The sequence below is a fragment of the Trichoderma breve genome, chromosome 2 (genome assembly GCF_028502605.1).
Source record: "Trichoderma breve strain T069 chromosome 2, whole genome shotgun sequence".
In the NCBI taxonomy this organism is placed as follows: domain Eukaryota; kingdom Fungi; phylum Ascomycota; class Sordariomycetes; order Hypocreales; family Hypocreaceae; genus Trichoderma; species Trichoderma breve.
This window is the reverse complement of record NC_079233.1, coordinates 5517126-5539568: the sequence shown is the minus strand read 5'-3', so window position 1 is coordinate 5539568 and position 22443 is coordinate 5517126. Positions and strand designations below refer to the sequence as shown.

The 22443-nt window shown below is 52.4% G+C and overlaps 13 protein-coding genes across 13 annotated transcripts; 8 read left to right on the top strand and 5 right to left on the bottom strand.

Moving 5' to 3' along the window:
• Positions 1-186: 186 nt before the first annotated feature.
• Positions 187-1655, top strand: T069G_03894 (rad4 transglutaminase-like domain-containing protein; the record flags this gene model as incomplete). Its single annotated transcript, XM_056171104.1, has 3 exons — positions 187-388; positions 443-716; positions 797-1655. The coding sequence occupies 3 exons, from the start codon at positions 187-189 to the stop codon at positions 1653-1655; spliced, it is 1335 nt and encodes a 444-aa protein (XP_056031996.1).
• Positions 1656-3056: 1401 nt separating this feature from the next.
• On the top strand, positions 3057-4238 carry T069G_03893 (alcohol dehydrogenase groES-like domain-containing protein; the record flags this gene model as incomplete). Its single annotated transcript, XM_056171103.1, has 2 exons — positions 3057-3250; positions 3335-4238. 2 exons carry the CDS (start codon positions 3057-3059, stop codon positions 4236-4238), a joined length of 1098 nt encoding a protein of 365 aa, XP_056031995.1.
• Positions 4239-4861: 623 nt separating this feature from the next.
• On the top strand, positions 4862-5518 carry T069G_03892 (uncharacterized protein; the record flags this gene model as incomplete). The annotated part of the gene is made up of 2 exons (XM_056171102.1): positions 4862-5009; positions 5073-5518. 2 exons carry the CDS (start codon positions 4862-4864, stop codon positions 5516-5518), a joined length of 594 nt encoding a protein of 197 aa, XP_056031994.1.
• Positions 5519-6119: 601 nt separating this feature from the next.
• T069G_03891 (PQ loop repeat domain-containing protein) lies at positions 6120-7038 on the bottom strand (the record flags this gene model as incomplete). Its single annotated transcript, XM_056171101.1, has 2 exons — positions 6120-6377; positions 6442-7038. The coding sequence occupies 2 exons, from the start codon at positions 7036-7038 to the stop codon at positions 6120-6122; spliced, it is 855 nt and encodes a 284-aa protein (XP_056031993.1).
• A 576-nt stretch (positions 7039-7614) lies between these two features.
• T069G_03890 (uncharacterized protein) lies at positions 7615-8364 on the bottom strand (the record flags this gene model as incomplete). Its single annotated transcript, XM_056171100.1, has 2 exons — positions 7615-7840; positions 8186-8364. 2 exons carry the CDS (start codon positions 8362-8364, stop codon positions 7615-7617), a joined length of 405 nt encoding a protein of 134 aa, XP_056031992.1.
• A 319-nt stretch (positions 8365-8683) lies between these two features.
• T069G_03889 (uncharacterized protein) lies at positions 8684-10499 on the top strand (the record flags this gene model as incomplete). Its single annotated transcript, XM_056171099.1, has 5 exons — positions 8684-8809; positions 8875-8962; positions 9025-9526; positions 9578-10243; positions 10289-10499. 5 exons carry the CDS (start codon positions 8684-8686, stop codon positions 10497-10499), a joined length of 1593 nt encoding a protein of 530 aa, XP_056031991.1.
• A 743-nt stretch (positions 10500-11242) lies between these two features.
• T069G_03888 (thymidylate synthase domain-containing protein) lies at positions 11243-12266 on the bottom strand (the record flags this gene model as incomplete). Its single annotated transcript, XM_056171098.1, has 2 exons — positions 11243-12110; positions 12181-12266. 2 exons carry the CDS (start codon positions 12264-12266, stop codon positions 11243-11245), a joined length of 954 nt encoding a protein of 317 aa, XP_056031990.1.
• Positions 12267-12715: 449 nt separating this feature from the next.
• Positions 12716-13531, bottom strand: T069G_03887 (acetyltransferase (GNAT) domain-containing protein; the record flags this gene model as incomplete). The annotated part of the gene is made up of 1 exon (XM_056171097.1): positions 12716-13531. The coding sequence occupies one exon, from the start codon at positions 13529-13531 to the stop codon at positions 12716-12718; it is 816 nt and encodes a 271-aa protein (XP_056031989.1).
• Positions 13532-15237: 1706 nt separating this feature from the next.
• On the top strand, positions 15238-16191 carry T069G_03886 (uncharacterized protein; the record flags this gene model as incomplete). Its single annotated transcript, XM_056171096.1, has 1 exon — positions 15238-16191. The coding sequence occupies one exon, from the start codon at positions 15238-15240 to the stop codon at positions 16189-16191; it is 954 nt and encodes a 317-aa protein (XP_056031988.1).
• A 919-nt stretch (positions 16192-17110) lies between these two features.
• Positions 17111-18459, bottom strand: T069G_03885 (bromodomain-containing protein; the record flags this gene model as incomplete). The annotated part of the gene is made up of 3 exons (XM_056171095.1): positions 17111-18163; positions 18247-18377; positions 18438-18459. 3 exons carry the CDS (start codon positions 18457-18459, stop codon positions 17111-17113), a joined length of 1206 nt encoding a protein of 401 aa, XP_056031987.1.
• Positions 18460-19122: 663 nt separating this feature from the next.
• Positions 19123-19484, top strand: T069G_03884 (oligosaccharyltransferase subunit 5 domain-containing protein; the record flags this gene model as incomplete). The annotated part of the gene is made up of 3 exons (XM_056171094.1): positions 19123-19261; positions 19320-19374; positions 19439-19484. 3 exons carry the CDS (start codon positions 19123-19125, stop codon positions 19482-19484), a joined length of 240 nt encoding a protein of 79 aa, XP_056031986.1.
• Positions 19485-19659: 175 nt separating this feature from the next.
• On the top strand, positions 19660-20689 carry T069G_03883 (repair protein rad1/Rec1/Rad17 domain-containing protein; the record flags this gene model as incomplete). The annotated part of the gene is made up of 2 exons (XM_056171093.1): positions 19660-19816; positions 19878-20689. 2 exons carry the CDS (start codon positions 19660-19662, stop codon positions 20687-20689), a joined length of 969 nt encoding a protein of 322 aa, XP_056031985.1.
• A 623-nt stretch (positions 20690-21312) lies between these two features.
• On the top strand, positions 21313-21669 carry T069G_03882 (uncharacterized protein; the record flags this gene model as incomplete). The annotated part of the gene is made up of 1 exon (XM_056171092.1): positions 21313-21669. The coding sequence occupies one exon, from the start codon at positions 21313-21315 to the stop codon at positions 21667-21669; it is 357 nt and encodes a 118-aa protein (XP_056031984.1).
• Positions 21670-22443: the final 774 nt, after the last annotated feature.

The following is a 22443-nucleotide window of genomic DNA, read 5'->3' as shown; positions in this document are numbered from 1 at the left end:
CTCTGCCTACCACTGTTTGCTCTCTACTCTATTTACTTGATATCTTGCATCCTTGATTGAGATCCAAGATCAGGCACATTCGATCTCACCCAAAACCCATCCATATCCGCATCGGCGTCCTCGCTCTCGACCCGCTTCACTCGTTAAATCCAGTATAATAATTTCCTTCGACTGTCTTCAACCGCAATGGAGGGCCGAGGCACCCCCTTCGGCTCAGGGCCCTCATCGCAAGGCGACAACTATGGCGAGGAATGGGCCCACGAACTCCGAGTCCGCTTCGAGGGCCTGCTGCGCGATAAGCGCATGAACGACCTCAGGGCTCAACATCTATCACAGCACTCACGAGAACGACCTTCGAGCGCCTATCGCGATGCCCCTTCACCTGCTGGTAGCAGCCAGTTTGACTCATCCCACGCTTCCGCAACCCCACCCTCATATTCAGCACTGCGACATCTTCCCAAGATCCCAACACCACCCACCGCTACCGACCGCGACTCACAAAAGTTCCGAAATCTTCTCCTCAGTCTATCACTCACGCCTACCAAATACGAGAACCCTGGATTGTTGGATGAGGCTCTCCAGACCATTCCCCTCGACCGCATATATGGCGAGGCTGAGGAAGAGTGCCAAGTTCTGCAGGCTCAAGCAGAGAGTATGGGCGACGGACGGAAGCCGGAATGGGGATATCAGGACTGCGTCATCCGAGCCCTTCTTCGGTAGGTTTTTCATGCCGATGAAATGTGTCCCTTTCCTCTTCACTTGGAGTATAGAGTTCTAACTTTTCTACCTTTCACAGGTGGTATCGGCGGTCATTCTTCACATGGGTAAATAACCCCCCATGCCCAGTTTGCCTGTCCCCTACAATCGCCCAGGGCATGACAGCACCAACTCCAGAGGAGAGTGCATGTGGTGCGCTTCGAGTTGAGCTCTACCGCTGCTCTGCCGAGAGTTGCGGTGCCTACGAACGTTTTCCACGCTACGGTGATGTTTGGCGACTACTGCAGACCCGCAGAGGCCGCGTCGGAGAATGGGCAAACTGCTTCAGCATGCTCTGCCGCGCGGTCGGTGGACGTGTGCGGTGGGTCTGGAATGCCGAGGACCACGTCTGGACTGAGGTTTATTCAGACCATCAAAAGAGGTGGATTCACGTGGATGCCTGCGAGGAAGCCTGGGACAACCCCCGACTCTACACCGAAGGCTGGGGAAAGAAGATGTCGTACTGCGTGGCCTTTTCCACCGACGGCGCTACCGACGTGACTCGGCGATATGTGCGCAAGAACGAAGCCGCCAACGAGCGTAACCGATGCCCCGAGGAGGTTATGCTTTACATAATGCAGGAAATCAAGAATCTCCGTCGGGCCAACAAATCCAAGGAAGAGCGCTTCCGTCTTGAGAAGGAAGACCAGGCGGAGGATCTGGAACTCCGGAATTACGTGGTCGCGTCCATTGCCCAGGCCGTTACGGATCTCGTACCCGGATCCCCCAACTCTGTCAACAATCGTGGCGGCAGTGGCGGTGCAGGCCAAGACACCAAGCTGCCGGCCGAGAACCCGTCCCGCCAAGTTGGGTCTGCCGAATGGCTGGCCGCTCAGCAACGCCAGCACGACAGACAGTGTCAACCCCGTGATCCTAGCCATCGGCGACACCTTCCTTGAATGAATGCAAAAGGATACTGTCCATGCATATCATTTATTCTCTTATACCCTCATTTTTTATTGTCTCATACCTATATTAGCCTGACTACCAGGCCGACTCAACCATATGCAGCTGGCGGCCTCACCACGCAACACACGACCGATTCTGTCACGTCGATGATATCCAACGACTATCAATGACAGCCAACCATGTCCTGTCGATGACAAACCGATATGCGATTCTTTATCTATTTTATATTTATTACAACTATTTACGGCAAGAGGTCACCACTTGCCCTCTCATTACTAAAAACCCAAATCTTTCTCTCACATCGACATACTATTTCAGCATAGACTTGGCGTTTCTCTTGTTAGCAGAAAGAAAAAAAACCTCTTTGTCATCCTGTCGAACCCCACCTTGGAGGAGTTGACTTGTAACTATCACTTATACCTGAGTTTCTTATATATCGTTTCCTTTGTTGTTGGATAGGGAGAGCTTGGGCGTATTTCGGAGGGAGGACCGGGACGATTGTTTCACACCAGCGTGAGCCCTTTTTTATTATTATTTTCTTTTGGGACTGGGGAGGGGGTATACCCGAAACCCCCCTTGGGCGCATCGGCTGTTTTGGGATAGCATCTGCTAAGGAGAGGAGGCAACATTGGATGAAGAGATGGGAAAAAGTGTACGGAGGCTTTTTTGGAAAGTAGACCTACCAGAGGAGTAGATGTAGCGAATAGCATGCGTCATGTACGGATGGGACGTTGCAGAGAAGTGTGCATCTGTCTGGTCGTATATGCAATACAAAGAAGCTTATACCTGGTTTCTCATCATAATAATATCAAGGATATGGCTACTACTCTTTTGATGCATTCAGAAAACCCACGAGGAATTGTTACCTTGCTCGTGCATGTATACTCATACACATTGTTTTTATGATTCAGTGAGGTTCAAGTCGACCATTTATTGTAAACACTTGGTATGAGCTGTCATCTCATATTACAAATCACACCTCCACAGCTCATCAATAATTGAAGGCAAAAAGGGGAAAGAAAGAAAAGGGAGCAATGAAGATGAAGCTGGAACTCCGCCCTACGGACATGCCCAGAAACGACTCATCCGATTGATAGGAAGGCTGGCGAGACGGAACCAAAGTCGGCGGCCCACCGCATCGGAGGGACCCACCGAACGCCGAACGTCCCAAATCCGCCGCCGAGGTGGAATTGCCCCGGCATATATAGGCCGATGCAGCTGGAGTTGCATGATGCATGAAGTGTTGTTTTCTTTTCAATCAGATCATGCCCCGTCTTGTCATATCTTGTTCTAGACTGGGGAAATTCCACCGCAAGCAGCATACTGTGGTTTCAAAAGCGTTTTACTACAGCCAACTTTCCAGTCCATCTACTACTTCCATCCGCCGCATCATGGACATCCCGACGACGATGCGCTCGCTTGTGGCGCCACGACAGGGTGGACCTGAAGTTTATGAGGTGCGGGAGTTGCCGGTGCCGAGCATCACGCTGCCGACGCATGTACTCTTGAAGATGCATGCGGCGGCGGCGAACACGGGAGAGCTGCAGGCCGTTGCTGGGAAGATGAAACTATTTCATTCACCAAAGTAAGACCCTATACGCTGGTCTCAGCTACACATTACTATACGGAACCGAGGAACACTGGCCGACTAACTGCGTAATTCATCCAGATATCCAGCTCAGATTGGCGCAGAGGGCTCCGGCGTCGTCGTTGCCGTGGGGTCCGGGGTCAAGGACCTCAAAGTTGGCGATGAGGTGTTTGGGGCGTACATCGACAAGCCCATGTTCCGATTCCCACCACCTGGCTTCATCTCCGAGTATGCGGTGGCCGAGGAGCGCTTCCTGTTGCGCAAGCCGGCGCATCTCTCCCCTGAAGAGGCCGCCGCCATGACGGCCGTGGTGGTGACTTCGTACCAGACGTGGCGGCGCGCTCTGCAACTCATGGGCGCAGACAGCCTCGAGGGCAAGACGGTGTATATCCCCGCCGGGCTGAGCAGCACGGGTGCCATGGCGGCACAAGTAGCAAGAAACGTCTTCGGCGCGGCCCGCATCATCACGACGGTGTCGACGCCCAAGCTGGCGCTGGTAGAGCAGTATCTGCCGGGTATCTACGACCAGGTCATCGACTACAAGACGCAGCGGCCGCGGGACCAAGTAGCGCCGGGCAGCGTGGACGTCATGTACAACACGCAGTGGAACAGCATGGACGAGGGCATCCCGCTGCTCAACCCCAAGACGGGGGTGCTCATCTCCATCACCAGCGCGCCGTCCAAGGCCACGGCGAAGAAGATTATCGGCGCGGACCGGTTCAGCTGGTGGATCGGCTTGCTGCTGGACCTGGCGCAGCTGGTGTACTGGTGGAAGCTTCGGGGAACGAGCATCAAGTACGAGATGGTGTCGGGCAGCCTCGAGATCCGGGAGGACCTGGAGAAGGCGGGGGAGATTGTGGCTCTGGGGAAAGTCAAGCCGGTGATGAGGACGGCGGAATTGGGGGATTTGGAGGCGGTGAAGAAGGGGTGCGAGGAAGTGGTTACTGGCAAGGGGGGGATAGGGAAGCTGGTGGTGAAGATATGAGTGATAGCGGCATGTGAGTGAGATTAGATATGGGATGGGATGCGATATTCAGTACCTTGTCTGTTCAGCAACTTACATATATTTGATATCATCTTTCATTGAAAATCAGATCAACAACATTGTTTGTTTTCAGAGTGTTGTTTGCATTGTAAACACTCTGGCTAAACGGCATTGCCTCTTTATGCAGTTCCTTGTCCATATTATATGTCATCAACCACCAACTTTTAGCTTGTCGCGAAGCCACTCTACGCGCTGCGACGCATAAAAAAAAACCGCGACTCGCGCCATCTCTCAGCGCTTGCAGGCGTTCTCTCGTCGCGCCTCAGCTGCTACAAATACCTGCTGGGCGACCCGCCTTCGTTACCTCAACGACCGCCAATCCAATTGATCCCGTCTCACTCAGCTTCTGTTCCCCCAAAACTCAATTCGCCCCGGCCTCCCGTTTTCGTCTCTTCCTCTTTCTCTTTCCCGTATCACCAACAACTTGTTTCTTCTTTTACATCATCATCTCTTTTTGCGAAGCATTGATTGATTGAGAGGGAGAGCGTTGCGTTGCGTGCGAGCGAATTCTTATTCAAACTTGATTTTTTTTCTGCAATCTTTCACAAGAACCTACTATAGCCATGGCGACGCTCCTCAAGCGCAAACGCTCCGCCGGCGAGCTCTGCCCTCCCGCCGACAACTCTATGATGGTCCTCGACGCACCGGCCCTGCACAGCCGCACCCTCAAGCGCTATCGCGACAACAGGCCGTCGGACGAGGAGGTCCATCGTAAGTTCTACGAATGGCGCGCCCACCACCATCTGAGCCCCAACTCATCATGCCTGCCTGCAGAGCACACCCTGGACCTGCTGTACTCGGCACAGCAGCGGCCGCAGGGCCAGCAGCAGCCTCAAGACCCCGTCGTCGAGCAGCAGCCGGCTGCGAACGCGAACGCGAACTCGAACGGCCAGCAGCAGCAGTCGCTGCATCGCTTCTGGGACATTGGCTCCGAGCCCAGCTCCGGCACCTCCTCGCCCGGCATCGCCAATCCTCTCGCGCCGCCCACCAATTGCGACGACTGCGGCGCTGCCCTGGCCGGTAGCGACGACGACGGCATGGACGTGGACGGCGGCTCTATGCAGGACACGGACACGGCGTGCGGCGCGTGCGGCAAGCACGTCTGCTTCAGCTGCTCGGTGAGCAACCTCGGCGAGCAGAAACGCTGCCTTCAGTGCGCCGGCCGAAGGGTCTGGATCGGCGGCATTGGCTGGACTAATGCCGGCGTCTCGGTTTGTTAAGTGCATGAGATTTGAAAATCCCCCCATATTTTGGATTGGTATTCTGTTTTCTTTTTACTTGTCATCTTCTTATTCTAGTCCTCGATTCTGATTTGGGCGAGCTTTTGAGGAGCTTTTGCTTTGGGACGGCTGGCGTTATCAGGGTATGCGCATGTGTGTGAATGTGTGTAATGTCTGCATGGCATTGATGAAGAAAAGCCAAGGGTTGGCTGCATAGCTGGTATGCTTTAGCGGGCATTAGTGTATTGTATAATACGGGATTTCAAACTTGCTTTGCTATTGGAATTACATGTCCCGTTCTACTGAATGCCGTTTCACTGGGGTCCTCTTATGACAGGTTCCATACATGCGTGCTGGGTACTGGACATGTCCCTGCGTCATGCAATCGTAGTTCAATCTTGAAAGTAGAATAGTAATGCTGATAAATGGCTATATCCCGTTATTAAATACATAGTAGACCCAAGTATACCAAATGACGAACACGCCACGGGCAAGTTGGGCACTTCCACTTCACTCCCATTAGCATATTCCCTGATTCCGACCTGTACACCAGCATCCAGATAAAGACCAAGAAGAAAAAGGAACCTCCAGAGAGACCCGTCTATCCACGGCGCCGAGTGGTGGGGCCCTTCTTTGGAACGGCCGATGAACTTCCCTCGGACAGAGCTCCGACAGGAATCACCTCCTTCTGCTTGCCCCTGGCCTTGGCCGACGGAGCGTTCCAGTAGTACACCATCTGCAGAGCGAGAATGGCATTGAGGGCAAAGCCAGAGATGAAGCCGTACAGTATAAGCTTGTCGTCGACCTCCTGGAGCGTAGTAAAGATGCGAGTCAGCGAGCCGGCCAAGTAGTTGAAGACCTAGATTTAGTGTTTCCGTTAGCCACTTTACGTTCGGTGTGAGACAATGTAGGTGTAAACGAACCGCAAAGGCGCTGAGCTGGCCGGTGCCTCCCTCTTGCCAGATGGCCAGGATCTGAGGAACCTTGCTGGCAACGCCGAGGACACCAGCACCAGCCTGCAGGTAGCTCAAGGCCTGCATATCCACGATGTTGTCCGCAAACAGCGCCGCCGCACTGACAGCCAGCGCGGCGACAAACAGGGCAGCCGTGGCGGGTCGGCCGCTGTAGTTGAGGACGAGCATGGCGATGACGACGTTCTGGCCCATGATGAAGGCGGTCTCGCCAAAGGTGCTAAAGGGGAAGCCATTGCGCACGTTGTAGGCCAGCGAGATGAGGTACGCGCTCGTCTCCAGCAGGTACGACAGGAAGGACACGCCCTCGGCGGACTTGGACTGGAGCAGCTTGAGGATCTGGGGCACCTTGACGACGGCCGAGGCGCCGACGATGCCGATGCCCAGGCCCTTGCTGATGGCCAGCTTGATGCATTCCGTGTTTTCAACGTCGACGTCGAGCAGCAGCGCCTTGTAGCAGGTTTCGCCCACGATCGACACGCCCAGGTCCCGGATGGGGGCCGGCAGGTTGTGCGTGATGGGCTGGACGAGAGACCGGACGGTATCCATGGCGGGCGGATGCGAGGCTGAGCTTGGAGCTTGGAGCTTGGAGCTTGGACAAAGACGAGGCTGTTTCGATTTGTTCCGTTCTCCGCGAGAGAGAGAAAGCGAGAGGGAGCCTGCTCGGGGGAAAAAAGCTTTTTTCTTTTTTCAGTTAGACGCGCCTCTTCCGCCTAGTGCCGGGTGGAGCTCAAAGAAAGTTGTCAAAGCCCCCCTTTGAGGTTGCGTCGCAATGTTGGCTGGTAGCTTTGAAACTATCGTTCTGTCTTCGTTCTCGTCCCTTGTGCGGAATGCGACGCTTCTTTGTCCGAGCCCTGGTCAAGTTCAGGCCAGATTGCGCTTGTGCCTGGATGACATCAGGTTATGGCGGGGGGGCCTTGCGACTTGGTGTGGCTCAGCTGCGGCGTTTGTCATGCGATTCAGTTGTTCGAGGACTGGAAATCGAACTGGCTGTGGAATAATCTGGAAAACATGCAGAAATGAGGTGGTAGATTGAGATGAATATGCACTGCTGTGCAATGTAATCTTATCTTCTACATGGAATTACCTATACCTGTAGTACAGATCTATGCCTCCAAGCCTCTCTCAGATCAACATCTGGAGTCCTGCCCATCCTTTGCCACCGCCTGCCTGCATTGACCGCATGGCGCTGGTAGTGGGCCTGAGGGAGGCAGCTGGAGAGGCGATCAGCCGGAGTCCAGCGGGCTTAGCGGCGGGATGGGGGACGGGGGGGAGGTCATTGATGGAGTCGATAGGCAGGCTGGGCGCTGGACTTAGGCAGTAGCCGCCAATATTGCCTTCACCAACACTGCTAGAATACGGTTGAGTACAATGAGTCTGTTTGGCCTGGTGCTTCCAGTCTCTTCAAACTTCCCAGCTCCATCAATCTGCCAACGTGATGCTACTCATCCCTTCAACTCTTTCATCACCGCTCCCTCTCTCTCTCTTCTCCATCTGTGACATCATTCTCAGCCAACTCTTTTTCTTCTTTATGCACTGCAAAGGCAAAACGCACGCACTAATCTGCTGCACCAGCTAACCACCAAAGCGATCAACCGCTCGCCCCAATCACAGCAGCACAAGTCAACCCTAGCCCATGCTAGTCGACATGCCTCGCCTTTGTCCGCCCTTTGCACCACCTGCAGCCACGACGCACGTGTCAGCCCGTGAGGGTCCGTGAGGGGCCGTTTGCGCCATTCGTCCTTGGTCACCAGCATCACGGCCGTGGCCTTGGTCATGATGGAGTCGCATCTGCTTGGAATCCAGTGCCTGGGCGTCAGCATCTGCCTCGGTCTGGCCAGCCTCTGATACGCCAGCCTTCTTCTTTTTTCCCATGGCATAGCCGAGCCTTTCAGTCTCCAGTTTCTTTTTCTTCCCTTTCTCTTTCTCGCTTGTCTTCTTTCTTCCTGCGGCTCGTCCTTCCTTTGTGGCGCACAACTGCCTTGCTAGGCTGTCTGACTGCCTTTGATCAAAGCCAACCCACCCCCTATAGCCTATTTGACTCCAGGCCCGGGCCCTGCCGCAGCTAGTGACATCAATTCATCTCCCACCCACCTTTTGCTTCCTGCCTCTCAGCTTTTGTTTTTTGTTCCTGAAAAAAAGCCCACAAACCGTCTTGGATGCGAGCCTTTCTCGCCGTCAGTCGCCGTTCAGAATGGCCGTTCCGCGATCGAATGGCTCAGCGCCGCCGGAGCCCATCAAGTACGCCTACATGTTCGAGACAGACAAGAGTCCGACAATGCAGTTTGATGCTCTACTGAGATCAATCGCGCGCTTTATCGTATGCCTTGGCATCCGACCCGACATGGCCAAGAGAGACGGCACAGCTAATGGTTTTCACGACAGGTTGTTGAGCTTGGCGACAAGAATGATTCTCATCTTACTCCCAAGAAGCTCGCTGCGTTTTACAAAGCCGTGGGTGGTGATTATGACTGTACGTCGGTAGCAAGCGGGCGACAACAGGATTGCGCTTCATGTGTTAACTCGCCGCAACAGCCTTATTCATGGAGACTCCTCACTCAACCATTTCCTACATGTGGTCAGTGACGGGTTGCCAGCACAGTCTGCAGCCTACTGAGAACGACTTTGCGCCCCCTTCCATCCCTGCCTTGACGCCCCGGGGCTTCTCGCGCTGGGAGTCGGTAGAGATCCTTCTCGGACCTGAAGAGCATGTGCCCTTCATCCAGTATGCTGTCAAGCATTGGGCCCTGAGGCATCCCGAGACAGGCCAAGCCTTCCCTCCCGACCTTCCCGCCAGCGTCTTTCCCGCACAATCGGATCAGGCAGTCGACCGCTGGCACAAGCAATGCGCCGATACTTTGCGCGACGAAGCGTTCAAGGAGGGAGAGGAAGCAAGCATGCCCAGCTCCAGCTCCGCGTCACGACCCGGGCCCTCTCCAGAACCTGCCGCCCCCAGGTTCGCCTACGTTCATACCGCGAATCCCTTCCGCCCGGTCTCACCTCGATCGAGGGCTGCTGATCCGAATCAGTCCGAAAGGTTTACTTATGTCCGTCCAGGCGAAAGACATGGGGCTAATTTCGGCCAAAGGCCTCCTATGCGTTCTCCCGAACGACCTCGCCGCCAGAGACCCGGCGATGACGCCTCCAGACGTCGAAGCTTTTCCGACTATGCTTCCACGCGCCAACCACACGCAGACGGGATCCGCCATAGCTACTCTGGGACCTATCTCAACCCAGATCCCAGCCGAACAACGCCCAGCCGACCCGGACAAGGCCGTCGGCACAGCCACGTCCAGCATCACTCGTCTGATGAGTCGTCAGGCGATGAATCTGTGGATGAACCGGTGCATGTGAGAGCCAGGCAGCGACAACGTGCCGGCTCACCCCCAACTCCCGGCGTTCGCCGAGTTGTCCCGCCATCATCGGGGCCTCCACCGTCGGCGGGCTCCAGCGTTCCTTCTTTCCGGACCCATCGCAGCGATAGTCGGGCTGAAGATGCAAGGAGAAGGGCTAGCCCGTTTGGCAACATTAGGGACAAGGTCTCGGAGACGGTTTCCAACATACTCCCAGGTAGTCATAGCCGCAACAGCTCAAGACACAGCTCCGTCAACGACCCTATCCGCGTGCGGAGAAGTCGCGAGCACATTCCCCCATCCCGATTGAATCAGAACCACTCAGATCTTGCCTCGGACGGCATATCAGAAGAAGACTCTAGCGGGGAGGAGCTCCGCCGCCGCGAAGAATTGCATGAGCGGCGAGATCGCTACCGTACTGACGACCAAGACTCTGGCGGGCACAGGGACCGGCAGCAGCGGCACCCACGGGCTCGTCCAGATCCAGGGCGACGCACCAGCAGCCATGCCGATGCCGACAGGCGGCGAGACCCGGGATGGGATATGCGAGACAGAGATCGTATGAGGGAAAGGAAGTGGGATAGACGATCCATGGAAGAGGGTTTGTCAAACGGAGGAATGCCCAATCGGCGATACCAGGAATCGGCTTACACCTAAAGGACGCCCTGAGAGAGACAGCTTTTCAGTTCTTATGACGTGATGACGGATATCAATCATTTGTACGGAGTTTAGCGATTGGGGCCTTTTTCTTTTCATTTTTTCGTTTTCTTCAAATTGTCTCTTCTTTCCATCTTTCTTTTGGCAAAGTTCAACGCGATTATATAGAGACACGCACATATATAACAGCAATGATTAAAATGGCTGGAACGCCTCGATTCATTGACTCTTTTGTATCATTATATGTTTTCCATGTATTCTGTTAGCTCTATATAGTCTCTTTGGAGGAGAGCAATCTCATGCACAATTTTTGGTATCAGGTCTTTCCGCCTCTTTCCCTATGAACAGAGAGAGAAAAGAAAATGCACATAGTATCCATGGTCAGCGCTGCGGCTACGATCCATCTGTTTAGTGGCAGACGAAGGCTTATCAATGCTCTTTACATTAGGGAGGTTGCTATTCCGCTCTATCCCTGTTGCTGCCCCTGCAGTTTGATCCGTTGCGCGGCGGTCAAATATGCCCGGCGCAGCAGATACAGAACAGAATACCAGCCCTAAGAGGAACAGCACTGATAAGCCTCCATCTGCCACTGAACAGACGGGGGATCGGCCAAAATGCTGCACATGTAAAAAGGTTTTAGTGGTGGTGAGGGGGTTTTCGCTGGTCTTTTTTTTATCTTGCCAGCATATTTTTGTTCTATCCTCATCTCATCTCAATATCTTCCGTCGCCCCTCACGGCCTGGTTAGACGGACATGTTCATGGGAATCGATTTGTGGGGGTCGTAACCCTTGACCACGAAGTCCTCGACCTTCCAGCCATCGATGCTGCCGCCCTTCTCCCGCGTAATCTCCAGCTCGGGGAACGGCCGAGGCTCACGCTCCAGCTGTGTCTTGAGAGCGTCGATGTGATCGATGTAGACGTGTGCGTCTCCCATGACGTGGGTGAGGCTTCCAGGCACCAGGTCGCACACATGAGCGAGCATGTGTGTGAGCAGCGCATAGCTGGCGATGTTGAAGGGGATGCCGAGGCCCATGTCGCAGGAGCGCTGGTATAGCTGGCAGTGGAGGTGGCCCTTTGGCTTGTTCTCTTCCGTGGGTTCTGTGGCTCCCACTCCCCGTCCGCGTCCAGGGTACGAGACGTAGAACTGGGCAAACATGTGGCAGGGCGGCAAGGCCATGCTCTTGAAGTCTCGCGGGTTCCATGCGCTGAGGATCATTCTCCGGTCGTAAGGGTTGTTGCGAAGCTTGTGGATGATCTCGGCCAGCTGGTCGACGCCCTTGCCTGTGTAGTCCGCCTTTGCGTCCACGTATTCGGCGCCAAAGTGCCGCCACTGGAAGCCGTAGACGGGGCCCAGGTCACCGACCTCGCGGTGGGTCAGGCCGACGCTGTCGAGGAACTCGCGGGACCCATTGCCGTCCCAGATCTTGACGCCGACGTCGTTGAGGGCTATGGAGGATGTGTTGCCCTCGATGAACCAGAGGAGCTCGGCGATGACGGCGCGGAGGAAGACCCGTTTTGTTGTGAGCAGAGGGAGGATGGGGCGTCCGTTGTCGTTGAGCTGGAACTTGAAGCTCTGGGGTGCGAAAACGGACAGGGTGCCGGTGCCGGTGCTGGGGGTGGGCAAAGCGTCAGTATGTGAGAGCCGCATGTATGTATGTATGTCACTTAGCGAGGCCTTACCGATCGGGTCTTCGCTCACCCTGGTCCAAGATCTCGCGGACCAGGTTGAGGTACTGGTGCTCCTCGTGTACGGACGTTGACCCCATTGTTTGTTTCCGGGGCCGAAAATAGAAACAAGGCCGAAAAAAAAAAAGATGCGGTATCAAGGAGAGATAAAGGGAGCAGATAAACCCCAGAGTTTGGCGGGGGAAGAAAAAGGAAGGGCTGCAAGAGACGGTGATACCTGATGGCTTCTGTGTGACGTGGGAAACGAGGCGACGCGCTGGGACGCGCTCAATTAATTAAGGCGGAAGCGCTACACGTGATTTCGCGCCAGCTCATTAACACGATGTCGAGTCAAGCACGCACATGTTAAGATCAAGATTCGCTGTTTATACTATATACCTTATACAGTATTACTATCTAATATTTGATGAATAATTTGTTACTAAGATATGGGACGAGGAGCTCAATCCAGAACATAAATGGCCCATTTCAAATCCAAGCGTTATGATACATGCATGAATAAAAAGAGAACCTAGAAAAATGAACATGTTCAGTTTCGCTCTTCCGCTGGGGCCACTGCCATCAATCCCATCAAGGTGACGTCTAGCCCCTTGTTAGCCAACCGGATATCTTTGGTCGTCCACTGCTTGAACTGCTTGAACTTGGTCTTTTCCAGCACTTTCTTGCTTCCCGGATTTCCCACGTCTACTATGGCAACGAGCATCTCGACAAAGGGGCCATTGCCTGTCTCCAGCGCTTGAGCATCCAGGCTCGTCGCATCAACCTCAATCTCTACCTCGCTGCGAGGCAAACTCCAATAGTTCTCCAGGAAGGCTGCCAGGAACTCGGTGGCGTATCCCTTCCCCCATGCCTCCTGTTTGAATGAGTATCCAACTTCTGGCCACCCAAAATTGCGCCCTGTGATGCTGTGCATGCCGCCTTTGCCCACCAAGTCACCGGTGTCCTTTTCAAAAATGTGAAAGCGATAAGAGTTAATGTCGTTTGGGGGAAGCATCACGTCTAGGCTCCTGCGTGTGTCCTCGAGAGTCTTGTCCGCGCCGTCGACGGAATACTTCATGACTTCATGCTGGATGCGAAGCTTGTGCAGCGCGGGCACGTCTGAGATCCGTGGTGCTCGGATGATGAGCCGCGGAGTGTGTATTTCATCGCGAGCGTCATTGGGTGGGATGAGTGGGAGCGTCGTACGGATCTTGATTCTTTGCCGTTGCTCCATGTCCACCTGAGCTGAGATCAAGAACACGGATTTTGAAAAGGACGGAAACCTCGATCCGACCAGGTTGAAGCCGAGGGCTTTTATAAATTTGTCTTTTTGGCTCTTGATGTTGCCCACTAAGAGTGATGCCATGCCTCTTGAAATCTCCGGAGCCGAGATTAGATAGCCCCCCACGTTTGGTTGCTTCTACTAGGTACAATAGATATTACAGAGGCCAGCATACAAGATTGTGCAAGTCTATTGCTGCTATGGTGTTATGGGCAAGATACACGTAGCTGTATTCGGTATGACTCAACAGCTGAGCACACTCATGGGACCTGATACTAACACAGTGAAGCACATGTTTCTAGCTCGTGTGTTCGCCAAACGGCCATGTGTCCACGCAGCGGAAATATGGAGTATCAACTGGACAATACTCCAAATAGGCGTCAATTATTAGGCCTATTACTCATCGCAAAGAGAGCCGAAGCCGAGCCGCACCAAGCCGAGTGGTTTATTTCGGAGCGTTGAGGATGCCGGATCCGTCGCAAAAGGTCACATATTCAGGCAGCGACAGTTGCAGTGCCCAATGCTTACCTGTACGCTGACGAGGTTTTACTGTACTCGTATTACAGCAGTGGAGTGCACCTGGAAAGTCGATGCGCGGAGTTTTAGAATGATTGAGTACTTATACGATACAAACCTCCTCTCAATACTAAAGTTGAAACTTATCCATGGACGTGTTTCATCTCTACAGGGTAGGAAGGCCGCTGGCGTGTGTGCTTTGGATAACATTTCTGCAAGAAAGAAAAGAAAAAGCATTCCGATGATCAACAGTACTGTAGAAAAGATTGATCAAATTCAATATTCTGCTAATGTGCAGTCCAGGTAGTAAGTGCAGTAGAGCAGCTGTACAGACAGGGGCCCTTCGTTGTTACCGACCCAATCAGCGGTGCCTGTCGCCTGCAACGGCCAACCCACCAATCCATCACGATCAAATCGAACTGCTGCTTCCAGCCAAGCCTCGGGACGACCAGGATGGCTCATGTACCTACTGCTGCCGCTGATTCCATGTACTCCATGTACAGTAGGCACCTGCACATTGACGTGCGAGTACCACCAGGTACTACAGTGAGAGTACCTCTACCATCACTAACCCAGCTGAGGTGCATTCTTCTTCTTCCCCGGCCTTCTATTCTATTCCCCTGTACGGAGCGCTGTAGATTACGGAGCCCGTCATGCAGTTGCTGATCCACTCCGTCGCTCGCTGGACTCCAGCCAGGTAGCAGTAGCACTCACTCACTCAAGTCACTCACTGGATCTTTCTTCACCACGACAGCAGCATTATCTACTGCATCCTTAGGCCCTCATCCGAACCAGACGCACAACAAACATCGTCGGCTGTACAACAACTGCTGCCTGCGTCTCTCCCGCCTCAAACCTTGACCTTGTCCAAGCGTCCTGTTCCCCCCTTAGAGGCTCTCCTTGTCCCGTGCGCGGCCACTCTTTCGGATCAGCCCCCAGAAATAATCTCGGAGGCATTGTCTTCATTCCTAGCGGTCCCAGCACTGCCAACCCGAGTCCGCCCGCATTCGGTGCCTTGTTGGCTTTGCATCTCCCCATCTTCCCTTGTACAAAGCAAGCCAACGTCTTCCAACAGCAGCCTTTTCTCCTGCTTCAACTTCCTTTGCGGCGCCCTCGCTCAATCGCCAATTACGCAACACTCGACCGGCATCTTTCCGCTAAAAAGCCGCTTCGTCGTCCGATTCAGCCGCGACGATCAGACGACTGGTGGCGCCGTGATAAATTCTCAGCAATACGCCCCTCGTTTTGAATCTACCACAGCACCTACCGCAGCCATGAAGGGCCAACCCATCGACCAGCTCGTGTACGAGCAAATGTTTCCTCGGCCAAAGACGTTCGATCCGCAGGACTTCCAAGCTCTCCTTCAACGTAGCCTCATTCCCGAAGTCCGCCAGGAGACACACGCCTTCTACGGCCATCTCGAGACGCAAGAAGCCAAGTATCCCGGGCTCGACTACACCCATCGCACTCACCGCATCCGACTCAGCCGTTGGCAATGGCACCGCCGTCTTTTCAGAGCCTTTGACAGCCTGGGTCTTACACACGCTGAGATTTCTGCCCTTACCAAGTGGGAGGGCACCAAGTGGGCAAAGGAAAAGTTCGAGAAAGAGCAAGGCATCGTCATTAGAGACACCGCGGCCGATGGATTTCCCGATTGGACGGAGCCTGACCGGCCGGCTGCCCAAGGGCGGTCTGTCAGGATAAGCACCATTGACATCTCGAGCCTGGACGACGACGAAAACATGGACGTGGAGGAGAGTGACGAGGAGCTTGCGAGCGTGGGTGTGCGGCTCAACGAGCGTCTGCGCGCACAGGCTGCCCGGCGCGAAGCCGGCGACACATCCGTCGTCCTGGACGAAGAATGGGAGCAGTGGCTGAAGAATGCGATTGAGAGCGGCGAGCTGGCCCTGTTGACTGAGAGGATGACGGAGGAGATGCTTAGCCAGTCCCGTTCGTCCAGCTCTATGGCCGCCAGCCTTCTTCCCGACGACATGCTGCTCATGGCACGAGCTGGCCAGTGGTCGGACATTCCCGAGTTCCTCCAGCCGTTGCTCCGCCGCACAATCGACAACGAGAACTCCCTTCGCAGCGAGCACATCTTGACTTCGGCCACGCGGTCCACCTTGCAGTCCGCTCCCGATCACATCCCTTGGCCACGGCGAACGTATTCAGATTTACGGCTACCGGCAGGGGAATCGTCCACAAGCCAGTCTGGAAGACAGGCTTAAAGGGGGTGTGGCTCAAAAGACGACACACTCTTAACGATGCAGTGCCTCCGAGCTGATAGAACAACTCGAGGGACTTCAGCGAGATTTTTTACTTCTTGCATTTCTTAGAACACTCAAAATTGTCCAGATAGATGTTTTTATCCCGTTCACCTTTAGCGAGATAGTTTTGCGCTTTGGTCGCATTTTGTCAAGCGTATGGGGACGTTGCTCTGTTTTTTCCCTGCTCGGAGTTTAGGTGGTCAAGCGCGTATAATGGTTCATTTCTCAATTATTTTTCTTGTTTGATTTGAGAGATTACCTTTTTGTTCTTCGTTTCAGCCATGCGTCGGAGTCTTGTAGATAGGCATATATGTGTGTACCTAAGAGAGAAGAAGGTTCAACAGAGATTTTCGAAAAAGAAGGCAGGTTGAGGAGGAAATGAAATCAAATTGTTAGCAGAGAGATACAAGCAAAGGACTTGAGGGGGCATTTAGATGGATTGCTACAATAACACGACGAGGTCATGGCACATCCGGCATGTGTCTTTCACTTCGCTTTTAACACTACTAAATTTCGTCTCTCTAACCGTTTTAAAGTTCTCGTGATATAGTTGTAAGTACAATATTAAAATACAGAGCCTTGGTATAATGCGGCTCATGACACCCTAAACAAAAGTTTCTTTCGATTGAAGCCTTTTCGTTCTGATATTGTTTATGGGGGGTGTAACTAATAATGATATGCCAAATGGGAAATCTGTCCATGTAACCCACATCTGCGCCTATACCGAAACGCCATTGCTCTTTTGGGTTCAAACAAGGATCCAACAAAGTTAATTGAAAAAGGGAAAAAAAAGAAGCATCAAAAACAGTAAGCGTCTCGCATCATGATATCATAGAAGACATACTATAGTTCCCAAGTTGTGTGGATCCTGGGAGATGTTCTATTTCTCCGGCTCAAGATGCGACCACTCCGGGACGGCCTTGATCTGCTGCCACATGAATCGTTCAAGTTTGTTGGCCGACTTGGCATATGGTGTGTTCTCGTTGTTGTATTTGCGGCAGTTGTCAAAGATGAGTTTGGCGTCCTTGATAAAGTCTTCGGGTGTGGCATATTGATCGGCTTCCAGTTTGCTTTCCATGGTGCTGAGGTCCATGGGCTCTTTGATCACGTCATAATAATCAGCCACGTCGTCTCTGTTGACCGGGACGAGGAATGGCCAAGCAGAATTGTGGTTCTGGAGGTCGTTGAGTAGGTGAAGAAGCTGGTTGTAATTGGGCCCGTGACGTGGCTGGCGGGCAAGCTCGTCCATATCGGGAGACCACCCGGATGCCCGGATGGCGGGGATGTCGAGAGGATTAATCTGGCGTATGCCATTCTTCCACTCCTTTGGTGGTGGGTGAATGTTGTGAGACTTGGAGTATGCTCGAATCTTGGCCTGGACGCATTCCTTCTGCTTAAGGAGCATGCGACCCATTTCCAGATATCGAATGCGTGGTAGCATTGAGCATTGCATAATAGTTCCACCCTCGTAATCCTTGATATAACCCATCCAGACATGTTTCGGGAGGGTGATTTCTTTTGTGAATCCTTGCTTCTTGAAATAACCAATCGCATAATTGTCTGCATAAGTCAAGAAGTGCATGACATCGCTTGTCGCCTTGACATAATCCTTCAAATGTGACATGAGATGCGCACCGTATCCCTTGACTTGCTGATCGGAGCTGATAGCACAAAACACGATTTCGGCGAATTGACGACCCTTGAAAGGTCGATATGTGATACCGCCCACGACCTCGAGCGGCTTCTTGACAATGGCGATGGAGAGATGGGTTCGATCGTAGACGAGTCGCGCGATGTAGTCTTTGGGCATTTTGGGGAGCTGCTTCTGAAAGATGCATTTGAGGCCTGTGAGGATGATGAGTGATTCGCGCTCGTTGTCGTTGTTGACCACGCGGAATTCGATTTCGCCGTTGCGCTCTTCAATGACGGCGGGCTAAGTGGGAGCAAGAGTAAGTATGAGAGAATCGTCACACCTAGGTGGGTGTGTGAATGCGAGATGCTAAGGATGATGCGTACCTTTTCAGGGAATGGAATTGGCTTCATCTCGACGGGCTTCTGCTCCGCTTCCTCAGCGGCATCCTCATCGTGCTTGACCCGCTTAGATGAGGTGGGAGAGGAGGGATCATCTTCGGCTTTGCGCTTGCCGCCTAGTTTGATGCGTTAATGATGCGAAGGGGTTGTAAATAACGGGATACCTGTCGCCTTACTCTCTTCTTTGACATCAGCCATGGTGTCGGTATGCGCCAGCGCGGCTGGACCTCGAGAGGTAAATCAAATCAATGCGAGATGATGGAATTATGGAGAGGTTGAAGATGGCATGTGTAAGAGACGGAGCAATAAACGTGACGTTACGCGGTTTCGGGGGAGGTCATGGTCCGAGCGTCTTGCTTAGGTAATTTGGCTGTGGGGGAAACCGCATGTCAGAGCTGCATAGAGGGACGGCTAGATTGGGGAGCTACAGTATTGTTGGATGGAATTGATGCTCTTGTGAACTGAATTGCTGATGGTTTATAGAAAATTTGCGTATAGTTTGTCCTGATAGTAAGAGAAGATTGGTTAGAGAATCAGTATAAGTTTTGATCGGTCCCAAAGCTTTAGCTTGGGTTCCTCGTTCCTGCCGAATTCAACCATCAGTTGCTTGAGTGCAAGTGCTGCTTACATGATGCCAAAGTGCCACGAATCGCGCTAGACCCAATCGGCGTAATCGGCCAGATATCAAACATGGACAGCTGTGCACTCACTGCACGAGCTCCCTCCAGCTCCAACAATCTCGCGATTGATTGAACTGTCACCGGCTCCAACGAGAAGCCGATTGTACCAAGTTTTCTCCCTGCCATTCCTCGTGAGAAGCAGTCTGGAGCCTCAATCGCTTCGTCGCACAAAGCGCAGCACATGGATTCCTCATTGTACCAAGTTTGGCAATCTGCTGCTGGCAGTCCCTTCCTCCCCGTTATTGCTAAGGAAAGCCAATTCACCGTCGCCTTTGCGCTTCTCTCGCTGGGACTCGCCTTTACCGGTGTTTTTGCACTGAGTGAGTTCTGTCAAAATGCTGAAAATTGGGATATTCATCTAATCATGGGTTGTCGCAGATCGTTCTCTGGTCAGCGTCGTTGCGCTCGGTGTCCCGGCCTCTCTTGCAATTGCGTATGAAGCAGCCCCCCTGGCTCATGCGCCATTCAATTGGAAAGTTTATGCTAATAAGTCGCAGCTTTGGAACTGTCTACATGTTCTGTGCGGTCGGAGTTTATGTCTGAGATACCCATTGTATACTAGTTGGCAAGAAAATCGCAAAAAGAAGGCTCCCGGAGCGAGTTGTTTTGTCTTGCGCCGTCCCTCATTTCATTACTCCTACAAGATTTGTTCTCACACCTGTTCCATTTCTCCCAACATTTTGACTATTGCCCATCCAAAGAGGGCATCTTTTCGACAATGGCTGCAGAAGTAAAGCCTGTCTTTCGAGCGGTCTCGACATCTCCGAGGCCGCTATACCAACTTCTCCGCTGCATAGACTTTGCACAGAGAGTCCACGTCCAGATCACCGAAGATGGCATTCGCTTTGCCGCCGATAATTCGCGGGTCATGCAAGGTGCGATCAGAATGAAATGATCTCTTGAGAACGTAGGCGGCAGAGCTAACAGTAAGCGTAGGGGTTGCATTTCTGGACAAGACTCTGTTTTCTGTGTATACTGTGAACTTTCCTCTGTCAGAAGATGGCGAAACACCCGAATATCCCAACTTCCAAATACCACTATCGACATTCCTCGAAATCTTGCAAATCTTTGGATCTGTGGACATGGCTGCTCGAGCTCAGAAGGCCGACCAAGACCCATACCGAAGTAACTTTCGCAACTATAGGCCAAGTGCGTTTAGCAACCAGACTCTTGGCATACCTGGGACCTGCACGATGTTATATGCCGAAGAGGGCGATCCATTCAAAGTCACCCTTGAAGAGTCTGGCATCAAAACTACATCAGCCCTGTCAACTTATCTTCCCGAGATGCCAGAGGATATTCCGTTTGACCGTAATGATTTGACGTTCAAAATCATCATGTCTTCCCGCACCTTGTTTGACTGCATCGCCGAGATTATACCGGCGGGGCCCGTCAAGCTAACTATAACAGCCACCAAGACTTCGCCATTCTTAACCCTATCTTGCGCTGGAGATATAGGCAGCTCTAGTGTGGACTTTGCTCGAGGAAAGGATCTACTCGAAACATTCACCATCAACGAACGCTGGTCACAGGCATACAAGTTTGACTTTATCAGACATGCTAGCGAGGCGATGCGTATTGCAAGCAAAGTCAGTCTAAGAGGCGACAGCCAGGGCGTCCTGAGCTTACAATTCATGGTCGACGTGGAAGGAGGGAAAAGGAGTTTTTTGGACTTTCGCTTTGTTCCATTCGCCTCACACGATGACGGTGATGAAGAGGATGATGTTGAATCGGAAGCATATGATTAAAGTAGCCACCTCTCGTACAGAGTAATTGAAGCAAGTTTGCATGGTAGATTAATTCTAATTTTTACTATGACGCGTCGAACTCAGCCGGTGCCTGGTTCTCCTTTTTTTCCAACATTTAGAGAATGAAGTCATCCCTTCCAGACACTTAATGCGGTATGGATGTGTCGATAGGGCTCGTCATGACGCGGTATGAAGCTCATTATCGCGTGTGTGAGACATCAACTGAGACCAAAAGCCCGCTGTTTCTCGCATGCTTCGGATGACTCCCTTGCGCCCAGACGCCAGATTACGAGCAAGGTCCGCCTGTGTGAGACTTTGCAAAGCGAAATGAGGTGGTCGCCTAGGAGGTCTGAGGAATGCATTCCGACAATTACAGCTGAGTGTGGCGGATAAGGGGTTGGGCTGCGAAATGAAATTCTCTTTATTTAGAGCTCTTTAACCCCGTGGCATACAGGCCCTTTCTCTAATCCTACTTTTTTTATTCTATTCTTGTATGAAGCTATTCAGACATTTTCCATCGGGAAAAACGAACCCCCTGTGTTAGTTGTTGACGGCTCTTGGAAGACTTTGACTTTGTGCCTCCTTTTACCTATATCATCCGAGCAGCTCGCCCATTCGACACAATGTTTCAATCAAAAGGCATCCGACTTGACTCCGAGCCCGAGAAGCTCCCCTTCCCTCTCTTCTACAACCCCAAACCCTCCACTTCATGGCACGCAGATGTCCTCCAGTCCATCAAAAGCTGGCTCACTATGTGCTGCGGCAACCGCGCCGCCTACAAGACGAGCGACGCGGCAGTTAGAATACTGGAAGAAGGGAAGAGCCGGGTCGAGGAAGACTGTGAGCCACTGATTGAAGGTGGGACGGGTGCTGCGGAGAAGAGGGAGGCGTTGAGGGTAACGTTCCCAAGGCATGCGGCTGCCTCGTTTTTGAAGACGGGGACGTCGAGAGGGATGATGGAGGCGAATTGGGTGTTGTGAGGGTATGGGAAGAGAAGGGAGATGTGATGGAGGGGTTATATCCTTGGAGTCTTGGGGAGGAGATGTTTGGTATGAGCGTCCGTGAACAGCTTCAGTGTGTTGGTTTCATTGGTGTTGATGCTACCTAACTGCTAATATAAAGACAGCTTACACTACAATTCGGCATTACGACTACGGAATAGGGCAATTATTACTAGATTGTACTTTGGGAATTGGGTTTTTACTTGGGGGTACGGAACAAGCATTAGGTGGTGCATTTCTTTGGTATCATTTTGAGGGAGGGAATACGGTGGCATGATGAGAATAGTTACAGCCACAATCGCTTTGAATAGAATTTCGGACTCGAACCGACAAAATATTCCAAAATCAACATGTTTCCACAGTGACCTTGGCTATTAAAAGCTTCCCCGCATATGACAGTAGGCTTGTTACCTGGTCTGGTAGGTCGAATAGAGTAATTACGTACATTTGTAATGATACTACCACATCGCCCGCTCGCCAGGGTTTAAGATGGCTACATATCTATTAGGTATGATGGTGAGTCCATAAGCTTGCGACGTTTCAGTGTCGTGGTGTCGAATCATTTCATAAACTAAGCACAGCAGGACATCTATCTTTATATTAAACGAAATAAATCACCGAGATGTCCGGAGTAAGTGGTTTCATCGGCGAAACATGCGGGCGCTAGGTCTGGCTTTATGCGCGAGAGACAAAAGAAAAAGAAAAGAAAAAACAATAGGACCAAGAAATGGAAAAGAAAAAAAAAAAAAATTC